Genomic DNA, 24,162 nt, shown 5'->3' on the forward strand with positions numbered 1-24,162 from the left:
GCGGGCTTCAAGTTCCTCATGAAGGGCATTGCTTCCGACATGCCTGACCTTCAGATCGATCTCAGCGGTCTGAAAAAGAGGTATGCCGAGAAGTGGGCGTCTGGGCCTGGCGGCAACCCTGGCCCCCAAGCGTTGGTGGATCAGTATGTCAGAGATCTGGACTCTGACTACTCTGATCTCGAAGAGGACCAGGTCGGCACCGCATAGGAGGGCGCTCCTCAGGCGGACTCTTAGGCGATCATCCTTCATGAGGCTTTTCTCTGTCTCTCTTCTCTTCCTCTCTTGTTTGTAAGTGTCAGGGCAGAGCTGCAAGGTCTATAAGCCTTGGCTCTGCTCTCCATTCAACAAAGAGGCTCCCATTTGTTTCTACTTTGTTGTCGGCAACATCTTTTCTTTGCTTTTTCTTTGAACTGTCACCTCGCACCTCTTACTTTTGAGGTCGCACCTTTAATTAAAATAATTTGAAAGTTTGAATCTGATTCAATGCGTTGCACCAACTCTGGATTTTTTTAACATCGCACCCTTAACTTGAAAACGTTAAAAGGCTAAAATCCTAAGTCCGTAGCTATTCTTCACATCGCTCCTCGTACCCCCAAGTTCGGAGGCTGGACCATTTTGAACTTTTCACATCGTCCCTTTACCTTGAAGGTAGGTGTTTCACATCGTCCCTCTACCTTGAAGGTAGGTTTGAATTTTAAGTTCATCAGCGGTTTTGGCATTGCACCTCGTACCCTTAGGCTTTGGAGGATTGAATTTGAACCGACTGTTGGAATGCGACCGTGTGGGAGTCCGTGGCCCCCATTTAATTTCTGGTCGAACCCGGAATCATGAAATTAAATCATCACATTTATTCCGATCATAAGTCTTTTGAAACAGTGTTTACAGATCCATTGAAAACCCTTCCGGCATTTCAAGGATAATAACGCTTCAGGTGTTCCGCGTTCCACAGGTGCGCGAGGACGTCTCCTTGCAGATCGGCCAATACGTACGTCCCTGGTCGGACTATGCCCTTGACCTCAAACGGGCCCTCCCAGGCCGGATCAAGGGCACCCACATGTGTTTGGACCCTCCTTAAGACCAGATGTCCGACATGAAAGGCCCGAGGTCGAACGCGGGCATTGTAATGTCTGGCCATTCTGCCCTGATATTCCGCCAGACGTAGCTGGGCCATTGCTCTTCTTTCTTCCAACAAGTCGAGGTTGAGGAGCAGCTCTTCCTCATTTGCCGTAGGCTCGTAATGCTCTACTCTGTCAGATGGCATGCCGATCTCAACCGGGACTACAGCTTCGGAGCCGAACAGGGAGAACGGGGTCTCACCCGTCGATTCTCTTTAGGTGCTCCGGTACGACCATAGAACCTCTGGTAGCTCCTCGGCCCACCTGCCTTTCTTGGAGTCCAGTCTAAGTTTGATGTCTCGCTTGATGATCTTGTTGACTGCCTCCACCTGCCCATTTGCTTGCGGATGTGCGGGGGACGAACTAAGGTGACTTATGCCAAGCTTGCTGCAAAAGTCTTTGAACTTGGCGTTGTCAAACTGCTTCCCATTGTCTGTCACAATGGCCTGCGGTATACCAAAGCGACATATGATATTTGTCCATACGAAGGATGTGACTCTGGATTCCGTTATGTGGGAGAGCGCCTCGGCCTCGGCCCACTTGGTAAAGTAATCCACAGCAACCACAGCGAACTTGGTCTGGCCCTTGCCCAAAAGAAAAGGACCAATGATATCTACCCCGCACTGCGCGAATGGCCACGGGGCCGAGATGGGGGTGAGCAGCTCGGGAGGTTGGTGGATTATGGTTCCGTAGCGTTGGCAATTGTCGCAAGTTCTAACAAACTTCTTGGCGTCCTGGCTAAGGGTCGGCCAATAGTATCCTTGTCTGATCACTTTGGCTGACAGCGACCGGGCGCCTGAGTGATTGCCGCACACTCCTTCGTGGATCTCTCTGAGGACGTACAGGCCTTCTTCAGGGGTTAGGCATCTCAATAGGGTCAGGGAAAAACCGCGTCGGTACAATGCTCCACCTCGGACCACGAACCGAGCTGCTCGCCTTGCCAACTTTCTGCGCTCCTTGGGGTCTTGTGGTGAGTTGCCCCTGATGAAGTCCGCAATCGGGTCCATCCATGAGGATTCTGGAGCGCCGATCTCCAGCAGATCTGGCTCTGAGATCGAGGGATTATCTAAGATCTCGACGGGGACCGACCTGGCCAGGTCGGTCTCGTACGTCGATGCTAACTTGGCCAAGGCGTCCGCATTAGAATTTTCTGCTCGCGGAACCCGGCTTACTTCGTAAGTTCGAAACTGGGCGAGGTACGATCTGACCTTGCCCAAATACTTCTCCATTCGGGAGTCTTTGGCTTGGTACTCTTCCTTGATCTGGCTCACAACTAGCTGGGAGTCACTGAAGACCTTAACACAAGAGGCCCCCAATGCTCTAGCGATTCGCAGGCCGGCAATAAATGCTTCATACTCAGCCTCGTTGTTAGAAGTCCGGAAGCCGAACCGCAAGGCATACTCAAATCGCTCGCCTCCTGGTCCGAGCAAGAGGACCCCGGCTCCGCACCCCTTCTCATTGGAGGATCCGTCGACATAGACTGTCCACGGTAGGTCGGACTCGCTCAGCTCGGAAGGTGGTGTGAGCTCGGCTATGAAATCTGCCGCTGCTTGTCCTTTCAACGTAGTTCTGGGTTCGAACTGGATGTCGTACTCACTTAGCTCCATTGCCCACTTCATTAGGCGTCCAGAAGCTTCTGGCTTATGGAAGATGCCTTTTAGGGGCAAGTTAGTGAGCACCACCATCGTATGGGCTTGGAAGTATGGTCTAAGCCGTCGGGCCGAGGTGACTAAAGCGAGGGCCAACTTCTCCATCTGAAGGTATCTAGTCTCGGCTTCGGTCATAGCCTTGCTTGTGTAGTAGATCGGGTTTTGCCGCGCTTCCTCTTGCCTGATTAGGGCCGAGCTGACGGCACTGTCTGACACTGCTAAGTACAATTGGAGCTTGTCCCCCGGCATGGGCTTGGCGAGCAAAGGTGCCGAACAGAGGTAGCTCTTCAATTGCTGAAATGCTTGCTTGCACTCCGCTGTCCATTCAAACGGCCCTTTCTTTCGTAGGACTTTGAAGAAAGGAAGGCACTTATCTGTCGATCTTGAAACAAACCGGTTCAGGGCCGCAATCCTGCCATTGAGGCACTGAAGCTGCTTCAGCGTTTTAGGTGCCTCCATCTCGATCACGGCTTTAATCTTTTCGGGGTTGGCCTCGATTCCCCTGTTGTTCACCATGAAGCCAAGGAATTTTCCCAAAGAGACTCCAAAGGCACATTTAGCGGGGTTGAGCTTCATTTGATATGCCCTCAGAACCTCGAAGGCTTCGGTCAGATCGGAAAGATGCGACTTAGACTGCTTGCTCTTGACAAGCATGTCGTCCACATACACTTCCATATTCCGGCCGATCTGCTTGGCGAACATTTTGTTCACCATTCTCTGGTAGGTCGCTCCTGCGTTCTTTAACCCGAAGGGCATGACCTTGTAGTAGTACAGACCTTGGTCTGTTATGAAAGCGGTATGACCTTGATCTGGGACATGCATCTTGATTTGGTTGTACCCAGAGTAGGCGTCCATGAAGGTGAGCAGTTCGTGCCCGGCTGTGGCGTCCACGAGCTGATCAATCCTCGGCAGTGGGAAGCAATCTTTCGGGTATGCCTTATTTAAGTTCGTAAAATCTACGCACATTCTCCACTTGCCGTTAGATTTTTAACTAATACAACATTGGAGAGCCACTCGGGATACGAAATTTCTCTTATGTATTTAGCTTTCAAAACTTTGCTAACTTCCTCAACAATTACATCACTCCTCTCCTTGTTTATAGGTCTTCTCTTTTGTTTCACAGGTCGGAATGATGGATCTATGCTGAGGCGATGCGTCATAATTCGCGGGTCAATGCCAGGCATGTCCTCATGGGACCACGCAAAGACGTCCGAGTTGGATCTGAGGAAGTGGATTAGCTCCTCTCTGTCGGTGGCCCCAAGCTTGGTTCCTATGCTTACCTGCTTCTCGGGACTGAGCAAAGGAACAAGCTCGAGCTCCTCAGTGGGTGCGGCAAACTCCTTCCTCGGCAGGTCGGCCTCGAACTCGAGCGTCCCATCCCTACCGGCGAGAGTTTCGAGGGCGCAGACCGATGAGCCTTTGAGTGCGGAGGCATAACACTCCCTCGAAGCGGTCTGTTCTCCTCGGACCGTGCCCACGCCATTGGGGGTGGGATACTTCAAAACTTGATGAAGTGTCGAGGGAATGGCCAGAAATGAGTGGATGATGGGTCTCCCAAAGATGGCGTTATAGGCCGATCTACCGTCAATTATCACGAACTCGGCCATTTGAGTGACCCGAGTTTGGTTTTTTCCCAGCGTGACCGGCAAGTCGATGCAACCCTCTGGGTTGACCGATTCTCCAGAGAACCCAACCAGCGGTGTCGGGCTTTTCTTCAATTGCGACCTCGTCCATCCCAGGGCGAGGTAGGTCGGTAAGGACGGGATGTTAGCGGATGCGCCCCCGTCTACCAGCACTCTCTTGACCACCACATGATCAATCAAGGGAGCGATCACAAGTGCATCATTGTGGGGCAGGTGGACCTCCTCCAAGTCTGCACCGTCGAAGGTGATTGGGCAGGCCGGCCCCTGCTCCCTGATGACGCACACCTCGCGCCTGGCTGCACGAGCTAACTCCTTTCTTTTATGTCCGGACTGACCCCCGCTTGGCCCTCCGAAAATGGTATTGATGACCGCAGGTCGGTCAGTGTGCCGGGGCGGCGTCCTTGAACGCTTTCGCTCTTCCTTTTTCTCTGCTGAGCTGGTCTTGGGCTTTCCCACAAATTTCTTGAAGTAGCCATCTTGAATTAGATCCTCAATTTGGCGCTTCAACTCCCAGCAGTCCGACGTGTTGTGGCCGTGCTCTCGATGGAAGCGGCAATACTTGTCCTTGCTGCGCCTCTCCGGGGCTCCCCGAAGCTTCTCAGGACGCTTGAGCAGTTTTTCCATTCCAGACTCCTCGATGTTCGTTAGGATCTCGAAAATTGGAATCGTGGTCGGGGTGAAGCGCTCGTAAGGTCGGCTCCTGGTAGGTCCGCTCTCCGCCCTTCGATACTCAGCTCGGCCGCTGGAAAAGGATCCCTTGTCCTTGGACTTGGGATCTGCCCTTTCTACATCTTTTCCACTTCTGCCCCGGCCGATCTTTCGTTCCGGTCGGCCGGTTTTGGTTCGGAGGAGCTCCTGTCCATCGATGACTTTCTTCGCCTTCTGAAGCACCTCGGCGAAGGTAGTCGGGGCCTCCTCTCCAAGTTTCACCGTGAGGGCTTCGTCGGCTAGACCGGTGAGGAAATAGCACATGGCCGAGTCATCGGAGCAGTGTGCGACCTTCAACTGCTCCTCCTGGAATCTGGTGACATATTCCCGCAGCGTCTCACCCTCCTTCTGTCTGATGGTGGCGAGATGGGTCGCTGTCTTTTTGTCATAGTGCCGAGAAGAGAACTGGGCGAGGAACTCCCTTCTCAGCTGAGAGTAGGTCGAGATCGACCTGGCTGGCAGTCTCCGATACCACAATCGCGCGCTGCCAGTAAGCGCGATCTGAAAGGCGCGACATTTGATTGCGTCTGATGCCGCTTGGAAGTCCATGAGGCCTTCAAAGACCTCAACATAGTCCTTGGGGTCCTTCGTCCCGTCATAAGGCTTCACGGTAGGAGCTTTGAACTTCGGAGGGATTGGTGCTTCCAAAACGTCCGACGTGAAGGGCGATTCTCCCAAGTCGCCATCGTTCAGTGAATCCTCTTTTTGCTCACATTTGGCCTTTAAGGCCTCCACCTGAGCATCGAGCTTGCCCCTCAGCTGGTCGAACTCCTCCCTTGTGATCACTCCTGCGGGATTGTGAGAGGATTCAGCCTGCTGGTTGGAGCTCCTGTGTGAGCGGGATGGTGACTGCCCTTTTCGGAGAGACGAGCCTTTCTTTCTGTTGAGATACTCACGGAGGTCTCCCCTCTGGTGAGTGTACCCCTCGCTCTCGTTGTCTTCGGGACGTTCCTCCTCGGCTGGGCCGAGGTGGGAATCCCTTTGCTCGCGTACGTCCACGCGCGTCACTCGATTTTCAGATCGGGACCCTGCGCCTGCGGCTAGTATCATTTCGTTATACATTTCCTCCATGGACCGCATTTGTGCGCGCATTGCCTCCATCTCTCTCTGGAGTGCATCAAAGTTCTCACTTGTTGGAGCTGGGGCTGGACCCCGGGCGCCCTTCTTAGAGGTCCCACCTCAGCCACGGGTGGCCTTGGACGTCCTCGGGTGCGCAGGCGGTAGGGCAGGCACGGTGATCCGTGCCGACCTGCGGAGGGGTTCTGTTGCTAGGCTGTCATGACCTTGCCCCTCTACCGCTGCTGCTCCGACCTCCCTCTGGTGGGCATCGCTGGCAGCTAGGGTCCTCTGATCCGCTGTATTGGTCGAGTTTGCGGGTTGAACCATTTTTCGCTCGCGTAATGGTTTAAAAAGATTGGGATGACTTAGATTTTCAGTCCCCACAGACGGCGCCAAATGTTTATGCAAGAATATGCACAACAGCGTATTTCAGATTGCAGCTCGAACTCGGCCTCCGGACCGATCTGAACACTTGGGCGGACCTGCACAAAAAGGTGAGCACTCCGACGATCAAGTCAGTATAGGTCGGATTCCCAGTTTAGTTCGAGGCCAGAAATCATCGTACCTGATCGTGGAGTGAAGTCCTCTACTTATGGGTGGTAGTCCCGCTAATCTCGCAACGGATACACCCGGTAATCTCGGGATCGTCGGTTACACCCGGTAATCTCGGGACCGACGATTATGCTCGATAATTATGTCGCTGACAGTAGTTCGCCTCGGCCCCCACCGAGCTTCCCGGTAGGTCGGACCTCGGCCAGATTCACCTCGGCCCTCATACTTAGCGTCTGCCAACGCCAGTAGTGGTGATCTCGGCCGTCCGAGCTGGGCATGACTCATGAGTCATCTTGGAGCACCAATAGGGGTCCTCCACGTGTCCAGGGTATTCTCTTCCCCAAACAATAATAATTCTCTTTTAAATAATATGTATTATTGTTCTTCTTAAATTATATTATATTCCTAACATAAGAGATAGATCCATTTACTTTTCACTTCAAGAACTTCTTTTCTATTCCGCAGTACGCACCCTCGTATTTAATTTGTATCATTTCAAAGTATCCAATAAATTATCTATAATTTAAAAATAAAAATTAATTTCAACATAAACTCTCTCAATCCGTATTTGGAAATTTGAATATAACATGCATATAAAAATGAGGAAATTTTCCAAATTGAAAATAACATGTAAATAATAATCATACATATTTTAAAATTGAAGGTTGTGCTGCCCCATCAATTATCGCTTAGCTATGCTTATGTTGGTGGTTGTTTAGCTTTTAAGTTTCAATAAATGAGTGTTTCTTTTTTTCTATATGAAATAATTAGTTCATTTAGAAACTGATTAACCTAATTTTTTAATATGAACCGTAAAAATATATAATAGATTCTTCGGAAAACTCCATTTCCATTGATAATCAACATTCATTACACATGTCAAAGTCATGGTAATTGAACGTATCTCAAATAGAGCAAAGGTCTACTCTTTCCGTCCGCTCTTCCCAAAGTGAGCGAATTGCATGTAGTGATTTGTAGGGCTTATAGTTTAATTGGTTGAAACGTACCGCTCATAACAGTTATATTGAAGGTTCAAGCCCTACTAAGCCTACCACCCTTTATCTTCACCTGATACAAGGCAGTTGAAGTCTGCGCTATCCTACAGATCTCAATCTAGCAATGTGGAACCACACAGCTGCCGCTATCCTTTGGGCACACCTCCCACACGTTGAAAAAATTGAGTTTGATCTCTCACTCAAACATGTAGTACTGAAAAAAAGAAAAAAAAACATTCACTGCATATTGCAAAAAACTAAAATAAACCAGTACAAAAAAAAAATCAAAACATTCCCTACATTGCAAAAAAATTGAAATAAACTAAGACATACTAAAATTTAACTTTAATATTAGAGTCAATTTCCTTCCTCTTAAATCCATGGATCTGACTCAATTGTGTGATAGACTCGCCATCTACAGCCCTTCATAAAAAGTTCAAAAAAAGTGTTTGCATAACCTAGTCAATTTTAGAAAATTAAAGGTTTACAACAACATAATTTTATTTTACAAATTTAGATATAATTTTTATTTTACAAATTTATTTGAAATATTGTTGAAAGAATATTCTTGTGTGTCAAATGAAAAAAAATGGTATTATTATTATTATTATTATTATATATTTGTACAATATGTGGGGGTGAGGAATCGAACTCACAGCCTCTTATGACAATTACCGAAAAGCTATGTTCGCTTTGACAAATTAATATGAAATAATTGATAGGATTTAGAAAGAAAAAAATGACATTAGAATTCTTAACTTAAATTTGTAAGTTTTGATAGGGTTATTTAATACTAGGTTTTGTGTATTAATAAAATTTAATTTATATTGAATTACTACGTTTTTGTGGATTTTTTTTTTAAATAGAGAACAAAAATTATGACACTTCAATAAATTTAGAATTTAAAATTTAAATTCATTAGAAACCTTAATTAGACAGGTTAAGATTATTTAAGAAATACGTTTTTCTAAAAAATAATATTTAAAAATGAGATTGAATCATATCACATTTTTATATTTAAAAAAAATAAAATAAAATAAAAAATAGTATGCACTGAAAAAGAAAAACAAAAAGGAATTAAAAAAACATGGGCTACCTGTGATTCGAACCCAGGACACCAGGCTAATATATTTGAAAAAAAAAAAACAAAAATAAAATTCGCTAAAAAGGAAAAAAAAAAATTTGTGCGCCACCTACGATTCGGACACACGAAGCCAAGGCTCCTCAGGATGATAAAAATTACTTTAATCTATAATAAACATCATTCAAAATTTTTATGGTGCGTTTGGTTACATACTTGGAAAGATTCTGAAAATTTGTAAAATACATGCTTTTACAGACAGTACTTAATTAATACTTCCTAAAACTACTTGACGAAAAAGTGCTACTCTACAAAATCATCCTAAAACCGCTCCAAATATATTAGAAAAAAATCATTGATGAATGAATCTCATAATAAACTATGGCCAACCACCAAACATTCAACCTCTACGAATTTTCTTTCTTAGTTTATCCTCTTCCCTATATCTCACCCGTCGTTCTTCTCTCTGCCGCTTTTTATTAAGCTGCTCGTTTTTGGCATTCTCCGCTTCGAGTTCTTTTCGCTTCTTCTCTTCTTTGAGCTTTCGCTTTTTCATCTATCGGAAACAAATTGAGAAAGAAGATGATTAGAAGTTGTGAAGCCGTATAATAAAGTAATTCGAAACTCTAAGAAAGGGTGTTCTGGGCATTGTGTGCTTAGTTATGCTTACTTTCTCGTGTCTCATAAGTTGAAGCTGCTGAACAAGAGCATGAACTTTTCGATCACGAGGCTCCATAACGACAGCTCTTCGGTTTTCGAGAAGCAGCCTCTGCTGACTAGGTGTATCCTTTGGTTTTGATTTGAATGGCAAGGCTGCTTGTAATGACTTGGGAACCACCAATGGATTGAACTTCCGCTTTTGCCTTTCAATTGGCTGCAACCGAAAAAAGAAAAACAAATTTAAATTCGACAGACAATAAAATCGAACAAAAGAGAGAGAGGGAACTCCATATTCAAACTCTGTTTCTCCCTGCAAGATAATACCTTGTAGATGGAATCCTTGTTCACAGGAATGGGAAGGTTATGTTCTTTCCTAAGTTCAGCCACAGTTTTCATCCCTTGCCAAATATGATCGCGAGGTTGCAATGCTGTTGTCAGCGGGTTGTAGAATTGAGGAATTTCAACTCGAGTCCATGCACGCAAGAAAACTACATCGCTCATCCGAATCTTGTCCTCAAAGGTGCACCTAGCAATCCCTTCTTTGGCTACACCTCCTTTCTTTTGGGGTTGATTACCAATCTCCTCTTTTGCAGCCTGCGAATAATATTAAAAACAATAGTTAGGACTAGGCAATTAAACATTCATCAATATGTCTAATATTTCTATCGATTTCCATGATTCAACAGCTCGACGTTGACATAAAGAGTTGATCAATATTTTCATTACATGGTAAAATTATCAACCAAACATAAAAAAATGTTAACAAAATATCAGAGGCATGAATCTAATACTAATACTAAAGAATTTTAAACTCATCTAAAAAAGTGAAATGTTTATTTATTAAGTATTTCTTGATTTCTATGATATTTTAAGCAATATCTATCAAAATCGGAAAGATATTTTAATCAACAATCCCACAAACTTGGAACGACATCCAAATTTCCATTAATATCAATATTTAAAATCTTAGCTAGAACATCATAATCATTATGGGAGAAATAGTCATCCAATTTTCACTGCAATCACAAGTTTCTAGAAATAATAACAAAAAAGAATGGTTATTTCCACAAACCGATAATCTAAAACAAATCTCACATGAAAATAATTAAGCTAGAGCTTGTCAAGCGCCAAGCAAATATCAACAACTCATCACAGTAATTGGTGTATTCGGAAGTGATGGTAGAATAAATAATTTTGAAGAAATAGATTTAAGTATAATTAATTTTCCAAAATCACCATCCAAGTGATACCTTAAAATTCAATTTAAAGTTATTTTAAACTTTCCTAAAATTCATTTTTAATTTGCCAAACATGATCAATGGGGAGGGAAGTGAATTTGACAAGGGCAAAAGTGATTTTGACCAGACCAAAATCACTCCCAAACACACCCTAGAAGCTTCACAGGACTATAGACCTATCTACTAACTACTACTAAAGCAAGGATTTTATCTCATGGGAACTTTTGGCAACGCTAACCCATAAAATTTGTGACATCTCCCATATATCAGAAGTAGGCAAATACCTGACCCTACATTTAGCTATACTATTGACGATCTACATTTTTACAATGGTTTGTAACACGGAAGAACTCGTGAGAGCATAAAGGAAAAAAAAGACATGTTTGTAATCTAATTAGTCATTTCTTTCATAAAAAAATTCCAGTAAACAACACCTCAAAGAAGAGATGTACCAGAACCCTCGTCTGATATTTGATGGTTTCGTACAATTTCCGATCTGTGTTATCTATAAATCTCCTAGGTTAGCAATATTTATTCAACTGCTTTAAAAATCTTAAGCAAAACACAACAAACTGCTCCTAGTGCCAGGTTTATTTGTTTAACCGAGCCATAAACCGGGTTCAAGCTTGGCTCATCAGTAAATAACCACCATCGTTAAAAGTTATCATAAGAACCAATCATTCACACCGTATAACAAAAGCCAGATCATGGTTCATTAGTCACAGTTTAGCAGGCAGACTATAAGAGAATATAACTGGAAAAAATATGGGGGAGGACACGGTGGGGCACATGAGAATTTCATTTTCTACGCACAAAACAAAAAGAAAAAGAATAAAAAGTTCTCAATATGGGAGAGTAGGAAAATAACATTAAAAATGCTTCTTCTGTTTCAAACAGCGCATACCTTCTTGATCTGGCCCCGGATTCCACTGACAGTTCGCACAGCTGCACCTTCAAAACGAGCTATTTCGAGGTCTGAAGTAAACATATCTTTTATAAGTGCGGTCTTCTTAAAAATTTTGCATGGATACCCAACTAGCTTGATTTTCTTGACCACCTGCGCTTCATGATTGGATTCAAGCACAGTAGCTGTTGCAGATATCCTGAACGTTGACTGAGACCAAATAAAAGCTACATAAGAGCTAGGAAAAGACCAACAAAATATTAATATAAAAACTTGGAAGTATGGCTGGTATCACATGTTTAATCTAATGCATAAGACAAGCCTTTTTAAAAAGAATTAATCAAATCTCCATATTACACAAAAGCACATAGATAAAAATATACTATGATGGAGCAAATTTTTCTAAGCACTTTCCAGGGATACCTTTTAGCATTCTTTCTCCTATTAAATGCAAAGTTACTCGTTTTTTAATTTGGAAAAAGAAAATAGAGTTTCAGATTGAATAAACTACAATAAAAGATAAAAGAGTTTATTTTAACCTAAAATCTAAAACTGGTTAGGCCTCTAAAGCTTAGTCTAATTAGAATTCTCACTAAAAGAACAATATATTAATTTTGCACCATAATTTATAGAGTTTTTTTTAATAAGAAACAATTTCACTGGTGAAATGAAATTACAAAAGAGGGAAAGACCCCAATCCATTGGGGTTACAAAAAGGATCCCCAATTGGATATAAGATAAGAAAACTATAGTAGTGAAAGAGAGGAGAACATTTACAACAATTGATAACGAATAAAACTATAGCTTTTTTTTTTTTTAAATCCATGAGTGTCCAGACCAACTTACGCACACCTCGACTAATCTTACAGGGCAACCGTCTAACCCTACAACATTTGGTGCCAAAAACATATAGGAATTGCCAATTCCTAAGGTAGGTGATCATCATGGGGTTTGAACTCATTCCCTTCTAATCAATCCTAGCCCCTTTGGACCATTGAACCACCCCTTATGGTTAAAACGATAGCATCTAATGATCAAATGAGCAATCATTCCCTTTAAAGATTCTTAGATTCCATTCTTGCCAAGTCACCCAAAAGAACGCTCTCACAAAATTCATCCATAGAATTTATAGAATATAAAGAACATTTGTTCTCTTTTTTTGTAACATGGATAAAATATTTGATCATATTTCAAAACACTATAAATACTTGTTTGACCTGCTTTTGTTTCTTTCATTTATCTGGATGAAAAAATCTCTTTGTTTCTTATCAAATATATATATATATATATCATATATGTTAGCTTGGGAAGGAGGCAAAGCATAAGAACCAACCACATACAATGTAAATCTTCATATCTAAATCTTTGTAAATTTCAACATGTACTCCCCATCTCATGTGGTGGATGCAAAACAATAGTATATCATGTGACTGCATTAATATTAACAAAAGTATCATAATGTTCTTGGCATATTATTTTAGTTCAATAACACCCTCCTGCCCATCACTAATTCACTCTACCTACTTGGACAAGTATCATAGAAATTAGTACATTCTTTTTAATATGAAATGAAAGGAGGGTTGATAGGATACTATATTACTGGATATGAAAATATAAGAATTTTCGTTGCTAATTGAGGTCTTTAATTCTAAATTATATATTATATTAAATCGATGATGCAAAATTTAGAGGAACCCAATTATCAAGAGACCAAAGAAGTTTGAACGGCCGACTCTTTGTATCAAAGATGTTAGTGAGGACATGGTTTTTAATCTATAATTGAAAAGAATACCTGATTGCTAGATAAAGTCTGAACAGCAATAACCCCTGTGTTAGGCGGTGCAATAGGCCCCCAGAATATTGCTATACAGTGCATGTGTTCAGGAGTATATTTAAGCATGCGGTATCTCCCATTTGAATCCTCGATTGCATAAACAGGTGTACTTTGGTAACGTCTCCATCCAATAGAAAAAATTAATGGATCTCTAGTCTTCAATACCTTTTTATGCCACCTGTGCCGTTTTAGTCTAACCTGCAGACATATTATAGCAAGACAACTTGGTGATTGAAGAACACTTTTAAATTTCCGAAAAAGAAACAAAGCTTTCATCAAGATATTAGAGCAATTGACAAGAACTCCAATCTCTAATACATCTACTTATAGAAAAATAAATAAATAAATAAAACATACCGAGAATAAAAGTAAATAATTTTCCTTTTACAAACGAATAAAAGAAAAGAAAAATATAGAGACCGAAAAGAATACAAGATCACTATGGTACAAGAAAAAAATTATTCAAATATATTATACCTGCATATATCCAACGTCTGCCTCCCCACGACCAATTACTCCAACCAAAATGGGCTGGCAAGGATCAAAATGTTCAACCATCTCACAAGGAACATCATGCACTTCAAATCTTACGTATGTCCCTGATTGGAAGCCCTCAGTCTCCAATCGGATGGCTTCATCAAGATCACCAAGTAAAGCTTTATTCATTTGTTTCCTAATTTCAATTTCCTCCTTCATCTGAAACAATCAAAGCATGAAGCACGCTCAAGCCTCAAGGTCATGCAAGAAATACTTTTAAAAAGATGGTAGTATGTCTACCTTGTCATAATAATCACTTTCATTGGCTTCATTATGGTTCAACTTGCCCCCTTCTTCTACATCACTTCCATCTTCTGTTGCCTCAGAGCCATGATATGTATGTCAGAATTAAGGTTACAACCAATTTTTTTCTTTTCTAAGTTTCTAACAAGAAACAACTTAAAAAACAACTGTTCATTGATAGTATAAAAACAAACTCCCGATGGAGTGAGATGGGAAGAACAAGGAAACAAAATAAGAACACCCAAGCAATACAGCCATAAAAAGATAAATACAAAATTTTCGGAAAACAATGAGCCATCAATCCAAAAGATCTGTAGCACCAAGAAACCACAAGGCTCCACCAAAACAACCCACAAACAACACTCCACAATGAAATGATCTAAACGAAACTTCCAACCACTGGAGCCATCCAAACGAAGGAGAAGAAGCAACCCAAAAAAGTCACTTGGAGCTGACAACACCCAGAGAAGAAGACATTAACCATCATACTATTCCAAAAAGATAGTTCAAGGAATAAACTACCCTCCATGAGATAGAACCCAACACTAGCAAAATATCCTTGTTTATAGCATTCTTGACCCTACTGCTGTAAACCAAATAAAATTCTTTTCCAATGCTTTTCTTCGACGTATAAAAGGTCTCGGACTCTTCATTCATTTTCAATAAAACAGGGGAGATCAAATAAACACCTAAGTTTCCATCAGTACTCAGATGAGAAGCTTCCAAAGTAGCAGAAGATGAAGCCCCATAGATTCCCTTATAGAAGTCGTAATAGGATATTGAAATACTTCCTCCTCAAAATCAGAAACTAGATTTCTCCCATTGATAACTTCAAAAACCAGTTTAATGAATCTGGAAATGCCTCATTAGAAGCATTTTTAATCTCCAAAACACTCCTAAAAGATGATGAGACTTTAAAACTTCAGCTGAATTCGCCATGCAATGAAACAACGCACTAAAATTGTTTTTTAATTTCTGAAACACTCCCCGGTATTGGAGAATTAATCCAACCGCTAGCAGAGGCAAGGGAAGACTGAATTTTCTTCATTACCTTCTACTTCCAAATGCTTAGCAAGCAGACCCACCCCCAATGAAAGTCTGCTTCGAAAAACTCAACATCAGAATGAAAGACTTATTCGGGCACCACAAAATTGATTCATCACACCCATCCATCTCCTTTGACAACTCCAAACCAATGGCAAATGGCAAGCCTGAACCAACAAAATCTTCATCCCCCAACTGTTTTTCATCAAAACTGACCATAAAAGGAAGGTCAACCTCCAAAAGAGACCTTTCATCTTCCTTTACTGCCATAACTCACAAATAATCCAAATGATTATTAATATGATCTAAATTCATTAGATTCAAAATTTCAACTCGGAATGAAGAGCCACCAACCAACAATCTAAGGGGAAATTTGAACAACATTGTCGCAGAAAAATGAAAGATGACAAATTCTTGAAAAAAAAATGAAAAATAAAAAGAGGAAAGAAAGAAGAGAACTCTTACTTCAAGTTTATTAATTTTCTACTGGAAAATATAACTAAACCAGGTATAAAGTTGTCCACAATCAATAATAGAGACAAGAATTGAATGGGGCATTTAAGAAAATTAAAAAACTAGTTTCATTATCTCTTCATTTAAAGAAAAGAGCATAGGGTGGAAACAAAAAAGAAAAAAGTACAATCAAGATCATCAAAAGGATATTCAGCATCGAACTTTGCACGAAGAGCAAGCTTTCTCAGCCTGCGCTCCTCAATTGTTGAGTCCTCTGCCTTCTGGACCATTGCATCAGTAGCATTCTCAGCATGAAAACTCTCATGCTTCTCACCAGTTTCTACATCTTCAAAGTCACCATAGACATCACTATCATCTCCAAATTTATCCTCAGAACTTTTATTTCTGAGAGCAGCTTTCGACCAATCACCAGTGACAAAGCGGTCACGAATGCTCTCAATATTATTATCATCGAGGAAATTTGTAAATTTGGAATAATCCTCAGAACTAATATTCTCAGCATCAACTCCTTTGCTATCCTTCTGCAGTTAACAATATATTACAAAGTTGAGAAAGTGACCACTATTCACACATGTAGAAAAAATCAAACGAGGACATGAAATCTAATAAAAATGGCTTTTTTAGAAGAAACACAAAATGGCATATTATTTTGGAAAAATTAGTAGAAAGGGTAAACCTTATTCCCCTCGCCTTTAGGCCGAAAGAAGTCATCCCCATCACTTTCTCCATCACTCTCTCCATCACTAGTATCATGTGCTTCATTGCTTGAGGTTGTAGATATTGATGTGGATTTCCCATACACAAGTTGCATGAGATTCGAGTATTGCCTAGAGCTGGTCCTTTCTAATAAAGACTCCTTCCACTTTGATGTGTTACCCATATTGTTCACTACAAATAGAGTAATAAGTTGGCAAACTATCAATGGAACAAAAAGAATTTGCATATAACATATTTACTAGAATAATTACCATCTTGCTCAAGATCATCATCTTGACCATCAGCATCATTGTCACTGCCATCTTCTTCTTCATCTGAATCCTACAGTAACATAAAAGCAAACATCATACCTATCAAAATTCCAAATGACTCCTATACAATATTTTTTGGTAATAGTAAACAATCATGGTGGTGTTCCAATCACAAAAAATTCTTTTGTATTATAGTCTTCTCATAAGGAGTTTCCTCTCCCCGACCCTAAGCTATTCGTTTGAATTTTTTTATTAATCATATATCCTTCAGTTTCTTATTCCCCCTCTCCTCCTAAAACAAATTCTTCAAGTACCAAAAGATATTGTATCGCCATAGGAATTAGGTGGCAAAACCCTAAAAACGAAGTAAGCATACAGATCTACCAGTCACGGAAACTTTCTTAAAGGAAGCAAGTAGATAACTTCTTACAGTAAGTTCACGAGTGACAAAATTGTAGATAGGTTTTTGCTTGTGAGATGATATGGGCACTAACAAGTTGTTTCTCAGCAAGATGCTAGCAAAGTCGACACTAATTGGATGGTGCAGATAAAATATAAATAGACAGCAGCAATCAATGTGGGATAAAGGTAGAGGGAAGCAAAGAGAGAGCCATAACAAGAGATTAATAAATAAGATACCAAAAAGATGAAACACTAGAAAAAGGTTCCTTTATGTGCCTCATCTGTGGACCAAAAAAGCAGCACCCCAAACAGATATTTCTCAGATTAGCTTGCCTAACCTTTGTGCAAGGCAATTCAGCTATGCCTTGAACAGAGGCTTCAGCTATCTATACACGAAATTGGGATGTATCACATTACCATGAGATCGTCCGAATCAACATCATTTCCAAAAACAGCTTTCCTTCTAAGCCTCCCTTGATGAAACTCAACATGTTCCTTCATATGGTCTTCGACAGGGGCCTTCTGATCTAATAAATCATGATATTCTTCATCAGTACCCTCACTTTCAAATTTAGCCTTTTCCTGGACAGGTTTGTCTTGATCTGAAGACTCTGAATCATCTGTATCATGTAGTAGACCAGGCCTATCAACTTCCATCAACCCAGACTGGTATTGCTCTAATGGCTCAATTTCATGAATCCGATTTGCATTTTCAAGAGTATTGTTTGCATCACTCCTAGCTTCGGATGAGCTATCAGGTTTTCGGCCAAAAAGGGAAATAAAGCTCTTCTCTAACTTCTCATCAACTGAGTATTTTGTGTTCTGGAGAGATTTCACCAAAACCTCGCCCACGTCTTGATCCTTTCCTGTTGATGGCAGATAATAATTACTACACAAAATGTGAAGGATGTCTACTAATATGCATACGATGTGACAGATTAAAACTAATATTAAAATAGTAATAAAATACTTCAACCATTTAGAAAGCAGTTCCACTGAGTCTTCAGATTTTGGCATTACTGTCCACCGGCATACTCTAAATGGCTATATATTTTGTAATCTATTTGTCTTCTTAATTTGAGGATTTCTCATCCTCTTGAACATACTTTTCTAAAATTTAATATATCTTCTATTTTCTTAAGAAAAAAAAAAGGACATAAATGGCCCAGGGGGTTCTGAAGTTCTAGTTTGGAAAGAAAGTGACGAGGGGATAATGGTTCTGAGAAGCTAAATAGAATTGAACAATTTTTAAGCTAAATAAATAATTCATAAACCCGATTGGGAAAAAATTACAAGTAGAAGAAATCCTAGAAAGCAAAATATAAATACTTGCTACTACAAGTAGCTATCATTGAGTAATAAGGAATTAAAACCAATTTTACATCCTCAAGAAAAAAAACAAAATACAAGGATGTAAACTTGCATTTTTCAGGTTATTTGCAATATTGTAATCCAAATGCTAACAACTTGACTGCAGATCAAGAATAACCAAGATGGTGAGCAGGGTTCTTCTATACAGCAAACAAATAAGCCATCTGGAAATGAGGCATTTAGTGATAGATTACACTCACGAAGCACTTCTCTGGCAAGTAATGGAAGCAAATTACCTTTATCATCATCAACCTTGGAATACTGCACGAAATGGTCATTAATGTTTATATAAACAGCATCCTTGTCATACAAGAGATCCCCAAGCCCAGACATAGGAGCATAAAACAATTTCTCCTTATCACGTAGTCCTTTCTTTTTGGCAGCAGATGGCAAGGGACAAGGATCAGCCAAACTGGTTACACCAGCCAAATCAAAGTCACCCACACCAGCAATGTGAACCTGATTTGTAACGTTGCAAATAAGGCAGCAATGGGCAAAATTAAGTGGAAGTGGCAAATACATGCACATGATTTAATGCATAAGTTGGTGACTTCCTTGTCATGTTAGTAACCCTAAGAGTACAAGTTTGCTTCTAATTTTATTTTAAAACAGATCAATGATGGTAATAAAAAACAATAAAATAAAATAACCTCGGTAAGTCTTAAATTATATATGGACAAACATTGATTAAAATGTCGTAGTTCATTGTGAACATCAAAATAATGACCGAATATAACAAAAGCTTTTATAAAATTATTTAAATTTTAATACAGAATATAAGATGCAACATAAGTTGTTTGCTTAATAGGAAGCTAGATTTCATGAAGGTTATAGCATCACGAAAGGATGCTACAAAGCAATGTAAATTTAGTAATAATACATCACCTGAATGTATATAGTTCAGTTAGCATCTGAGTCTAATATGCTATTCTTTAGTTTGGTAAATGCATCCATGCCCAACACATATATTAAACAGTCCGACACTTGCAAGACACTTCAACAAAAATGTATATACAAAAAGAAATTTGATGCAATAAAAATGGGCTTGCTAACAGTATTCTACTAGACACATCATACACTTAAAAAAGATAGGTAAAAATTAGGAAGTTTAATAAATAAATAAATACAGTAGCTAATAGAAAAGCTATAACAAAGAATTCTGCTTCACTTGGCAGTTCACTTTCGCATAATAGACTCAGATGCTAACTGAACTATATACTTTAGACGGCTTATTTTCAAGGTTTTTGTGGAAAGGTAATGGGGAGAACAATGGAATGCACCTTCTCAAAAGAGTCATTTTACAACTACCAATCCAAGAGGGAGGCTTAAGGATTGCTAATATGAAACTGACAAACAAAACTCTCCTTGCAAAATGGAATTCGAGATACATCAAGGAGGATACAGCTCTTTGGAGGATGGTAATCGAGGCAAAATTTGGGAAAGCATCTTGGAACCACAAACCTGTCACTACATCTCACCCGAATGCGAAAAGTCCATGGGCTGCCATTATTTTTTTTTAGATAAGAAACCTGTATATTCCATGAGGAAAACAAAAAGGAACAACCTAAGGGCTGGGGTAGAGGAAACCCCACCCAAAAGGACTACACAATCACTTTCCAATTGTTCAAAACCATGGAAAGATTGTAGTTACAAAATAATTTGCTATAGTTGATGCACCACCGAGAGGCTGCCATTAGAAAGACACAAAATCTGATTTTTGACCGGCTGGCCTACAAAACTGGAAATGGCAGGAACATTTCCTTTTGGGATCACCCATGGATGAATAGTGTGCCCCTTAAACAAACATTTCCTCTCCTTTTCGCTTTATCAACAAGAAAGGAGGCTCCAATCTCCAATTTCTGGGATGAATATACAGCATGCTGGAATTTAGGATTGAGGCGAAATCTTAAAGATGATGAGATAATTGAATGGGCAGGCCTCAGTTTTCGACTCACAGGGGTTCATTTAACATCAGAAAGGGATGTTTTATTCTGGAAACTAAAAGCAAATGGATCTTTTTCCACCAGCTCCCTCACAAAGGACCTCGCACACAGCAACAAAGTGTCCCAAAACAGCCTCTACAACACTATCTGGAAGGTCAAGTGCCCAAAAAAAGTGAACTTTCTTTGGGAGCTTAGTCACCGTGCCATCAATACCAATGATAAGTTACAAAGATAAGTTACAAAGAAGACTCCCCTACTTGGCTATTTCTCCACAGTGGTGTATCATTTGCAAGAACAGCTTGGAATCCCAACAACATCTCTTTACCGCCTGCACCTTTGCTTCTGATTTTTGGAAGGATATTCTCAGTACTTTTGGTTGGTCCACAGATTTGCCTAATGACCCCCAACTTCTCCTTGAGGCCACCCTAAACGAACACCCCTTCAAGAACAAAAAGGAACAGCTATGGAAAAATTTCATTCGAGCTTTTCTTTGGACTACTTGGGGTGAACGAAATCAAAGGACCTTCAATGACAAGACACAATCCTTTGAACGTTTTTTTGATGCTATAGTGTATAAAGCTATCTTTTGGTGTAAAACCTCTCCTACTTTTCATTACTATAGTCACACTTCCCTCTTGTATAATTGGAAGTACCTTATGTAACCCATCTATGGGCTTTTGTATACCCTTTCATGGGGTTTGTAATTTCATACATCAATGAAATTGTTCCTTTCACAAAAAACATGTTTGAAACTTCTATAACCTCTCTCTTTCACTTTAAATGAAAAATGAAATAGATGCGTCAAGCAAATATCAAATTTGTTCATTAAAGCAGAATTGATGTTTAGCAGATAAAATCAACTTCCATAAAAAATAATTTTACATAAACTTTAATGGTGATTTATTTTCCTTATTATAATAGTATAAATAAAAGAAAACATAAAATTGAAATCAATAACTATAAATAGATATCACCTCGAACAACAATAATACACCTAAAGATCATAGCAATGCTCCAAAAAGTTTGGACAACTTTATTGTTATTCTCTCCTGCCACTACTATTTCTCAAAGTAGTGAACAATAATCTAAACAGATAATAATTCCTATATCAAGGCAAAACCAACTGTCAAAGAAGTGTTACCTTAGTTCCCTTCTTCTTCAAATTACAACCTCGAAGATAACCATAAAGTGTGATATTTCTATCACATTTATTATTCATATGCACTCTTTCAGGTGGAGTGACATCTTCAAAACGATCCACCAAAACATATGGATGATTGGTACGCCAAGACAGAGGCTGAAACTTCATCACAGAGATAAATCGGGCAAGATTGTGAACTTCACGATTAGGGTATCTGTTAATGAGGGAAACTTGTGAATTTAAGAACCATATTGCCCACAATTATATTACCCTATTGCCAAAAGTAAATGTGTAAAGATGGGGACTGAAGAAGATGCTTACTTCCCATTTATAAGCCCAGATAGATAAAATAATTTCGCTCCAGTTCGTATCTCAGTCCAAAAACGATGTTTAAGACGCTGCTTCGTTTTTCTTAACTTTTTTGCATCCTTAAACTTATCAAGGTGAGTGAGAACCCCCATAACTTTTGGAAGTCCATGATTATGCAAAATATTGAGAAACTCAAAAGTCTCCTGTGAAGTAGGTTAGTGGAAGAAAAGTTCCAAGTTAGCCATAATCAGTAAGGAAATGACATTCTTTTGGCAAAAGCAATTCCCATATATGAATTAACATAACAAATCCATTAAAATCTTCAAGGTTGAGAAATTAAGCTAATGGACGGACGTGGAATAATGGTATCTCACCATCTCAAAACCGTAACTACCATCAATAAGAAGCAAAGTCAAATCAGCAAACTTTGCTGCGTCAATCATCCCATTGATATCATTTGGGCACTCTACAAACTGCAACCGCCTTTGTTTACCTAAAAAACACCATTCTATGTAAATTGAGAAGAACACAAATCCCTAGCTAAAATGAACTTCAATGTATTGGACAGTAATTGAGTAACAAGCACCAATGGAGTGAACCTGACACAATTGTAATTGGTCCACGAACTTCTGGTAAATTATGTTTGGTATAATGCTTTACTAGAGATTTTATTAAAAGAGACTTCCCGACCTACAATAGAGAAAATGAACTTTGAGATGCAATTCATTATACCCTGAAGTAAAAAGTAATCTTTATCAATAAGTAATCTGCACAGTAAATTCATACCTGGGGAGGTCCTTGTACAACAATGACATAAGGAGCCGGTTCACCATAACAGCGATCAATTGTGGGAACATGAAGCCTACGTTGTTCTTTCTCGACAGAACGAGATTGCAACCGCTTGGCTTTTACTGATGAGTTAAAAGCAAATGCCTAGAAAAATATGTATCCAAATTTAGTCCACATGACAGCAAGCTTAGAAAGGAGCATACACAGCACAATATAACAGACAACTTACCTTCGGATTCTGCTTCCTATCATTCTCCGACACTTCACCCTTCCTCTTCACCTTATCATCCTTTGTTTTCTTCTTTGAATTGGGACCGGATTGACGAGATCTATGGGCCTTGTGAGATTGATCTTTGGCATCGATGGCCATGATTACCTAAAAAATTATAATGAATAAACTTTTTAGCATCTTGGTGGGATTCTTTTTGTAATAGTGTTCAAGTTTCAGCATCTTGGTGGTGCCTTAGATATACAAAATTCTTTTGTAATTCCAGTCTCTCTTTGATTTTGCAAGATTGGAGAGCTTTTCTGTGATAGTTTTTGGGAAGACGTCGCCTTGACCCCTGTCCGTAGGCTGTTCTTTTGTTCTATATCAATGAATCGTTTCTTATAAAAAAAAAAAAAAAAAAAAAAAAAAAAAAAAAAAACCCTTCTTAGCAGATTACGTGAACCAAGTTATTGAAGCGAATTCTATTTAGAAGCATTGAATTCCAAGAAGTACCTGATAAATCATATACTAAACCTAACTGTACTTAATACTTATAATTCTTGACAGCTTATTAAAAAACAATAAGATTAAATTGACTGCAGTGCACTTGTTAAACAATACTAGTTGCATTCAAAAAGGAGTAATTCTCTTCATATCCTTTAATGAGAACAGATTCTTTGAATTGGATTCCTCCATGTTCAAAGACAATTGTTCTGTGACATTGAGGTGCAAACCACCGAATTCTGTGGATTATTCGAGAGAGATACTGAGGCAAGTTAGAAGTGATTATAGTCCGTACTACAATCGTACCCACGAACTTTAAGTAGTAAAAATTTAAACTCTCAAACTCACTCGTAGTCTCACCGCCGCAGGAGGAGGCCGCCCACTCGGGAGTCCACGAGACCGTCGCGCCGATCGTGGGTCGGTCGCCGCAAGAGGATCCGAGATTCACCGGAAGAATGAAAGGGCGTCGGGTCGTGGGTTGCAGACGCCGGACCGCCGCGACGAGGAATCGCCGCCGCCGTTCACCGTCGCACAGGGGTGTCCGGTTCGCGTCGTCGTTCGCGGGAGCGGTGGCTCGCCGGAGGTTCACCTAGAGGTAGAGGAGGTTCAGGGGAGCTCCTGGCGGCTGGTTTTTCACAAGAGGAGGGGAAGAAGGGGACGCCCGGGTCCTTTCTTTCTTATTCTTCCGAGGGAAAAAAGAAAAAAGTGAACTAATTTATTCTTTCTTAAAAAAAATTCAAATTTAAAAAATATAAAATATATTTGTTGTTTAAGAAGAAAAAAAAAGATTA

The 24,162-nt window shown here is 40.3% G+C and overlaps 1 protein-coding gene across 1 annotated transcript; it reads right to left on the reverse strand.

Annotated features, from left to right (window-relative positions):
• Positions 1–8,951: 8,951 nt before the first annotated feature.
• On the reverse strand, positions 8,952–24,065 carry LOC111023246 (P-loop containing nucleoside triphosphate hydrolases superfamily protein). The gene is made up of 19 exons (XM_088119646.1): positions 23,720–24,065; positions 22,889–23,035; positions 22,657–22,803; positions 22,470–22,560; positions 22,245–22,363; positions 21,883–22,073; positions 21,562–21,775; positions 18,714–18,936; positions 17,524–17,972; positions 16,705–16,774; positions 16,413–16,624; positions 15,931–16,257; positions 14,216–14,296; positions 13,916–14,134; positions 13,397–13,636; positions 11,605–11,814; positions 9,787–10,056; positions 9,473–9,676; positions 8,952–9,358 (listed from the first exon to the last, which is right to left on the reverse strand). The coding sequence occupies exons 2-19, from the start codon at positions 23,027–23,029 to the stop codon at positions 9,203–9,205; spliced, it is 3,564 nt and encodes a 1,187-aa protein (XP_087975772.1). The 5' UTR covers positions 23,030–23,035; positions 23,720–24,065; the 3' UTR covers positions 8,952–9,202.
• Positions 24,066–24,162: the final 97 nt, after the last annotated feature.

Source organism: Momordica charantia, assembly GCF_013281855.1.
Source record: "Momordica charantia cultivar OHB3-1 chromosome 11 unlocalized genomic scaffold, Mcharantia_2.0 BLBB01000011.1, whole genome shotgun sequence".
Classification (NCBI taxonomy): Eukaryota; Viridiplantae; Streptophyta; class Magnoliopsida; order Cucurbitales; family Cucurbitaceae; genus Momordica; species Momordica charantia.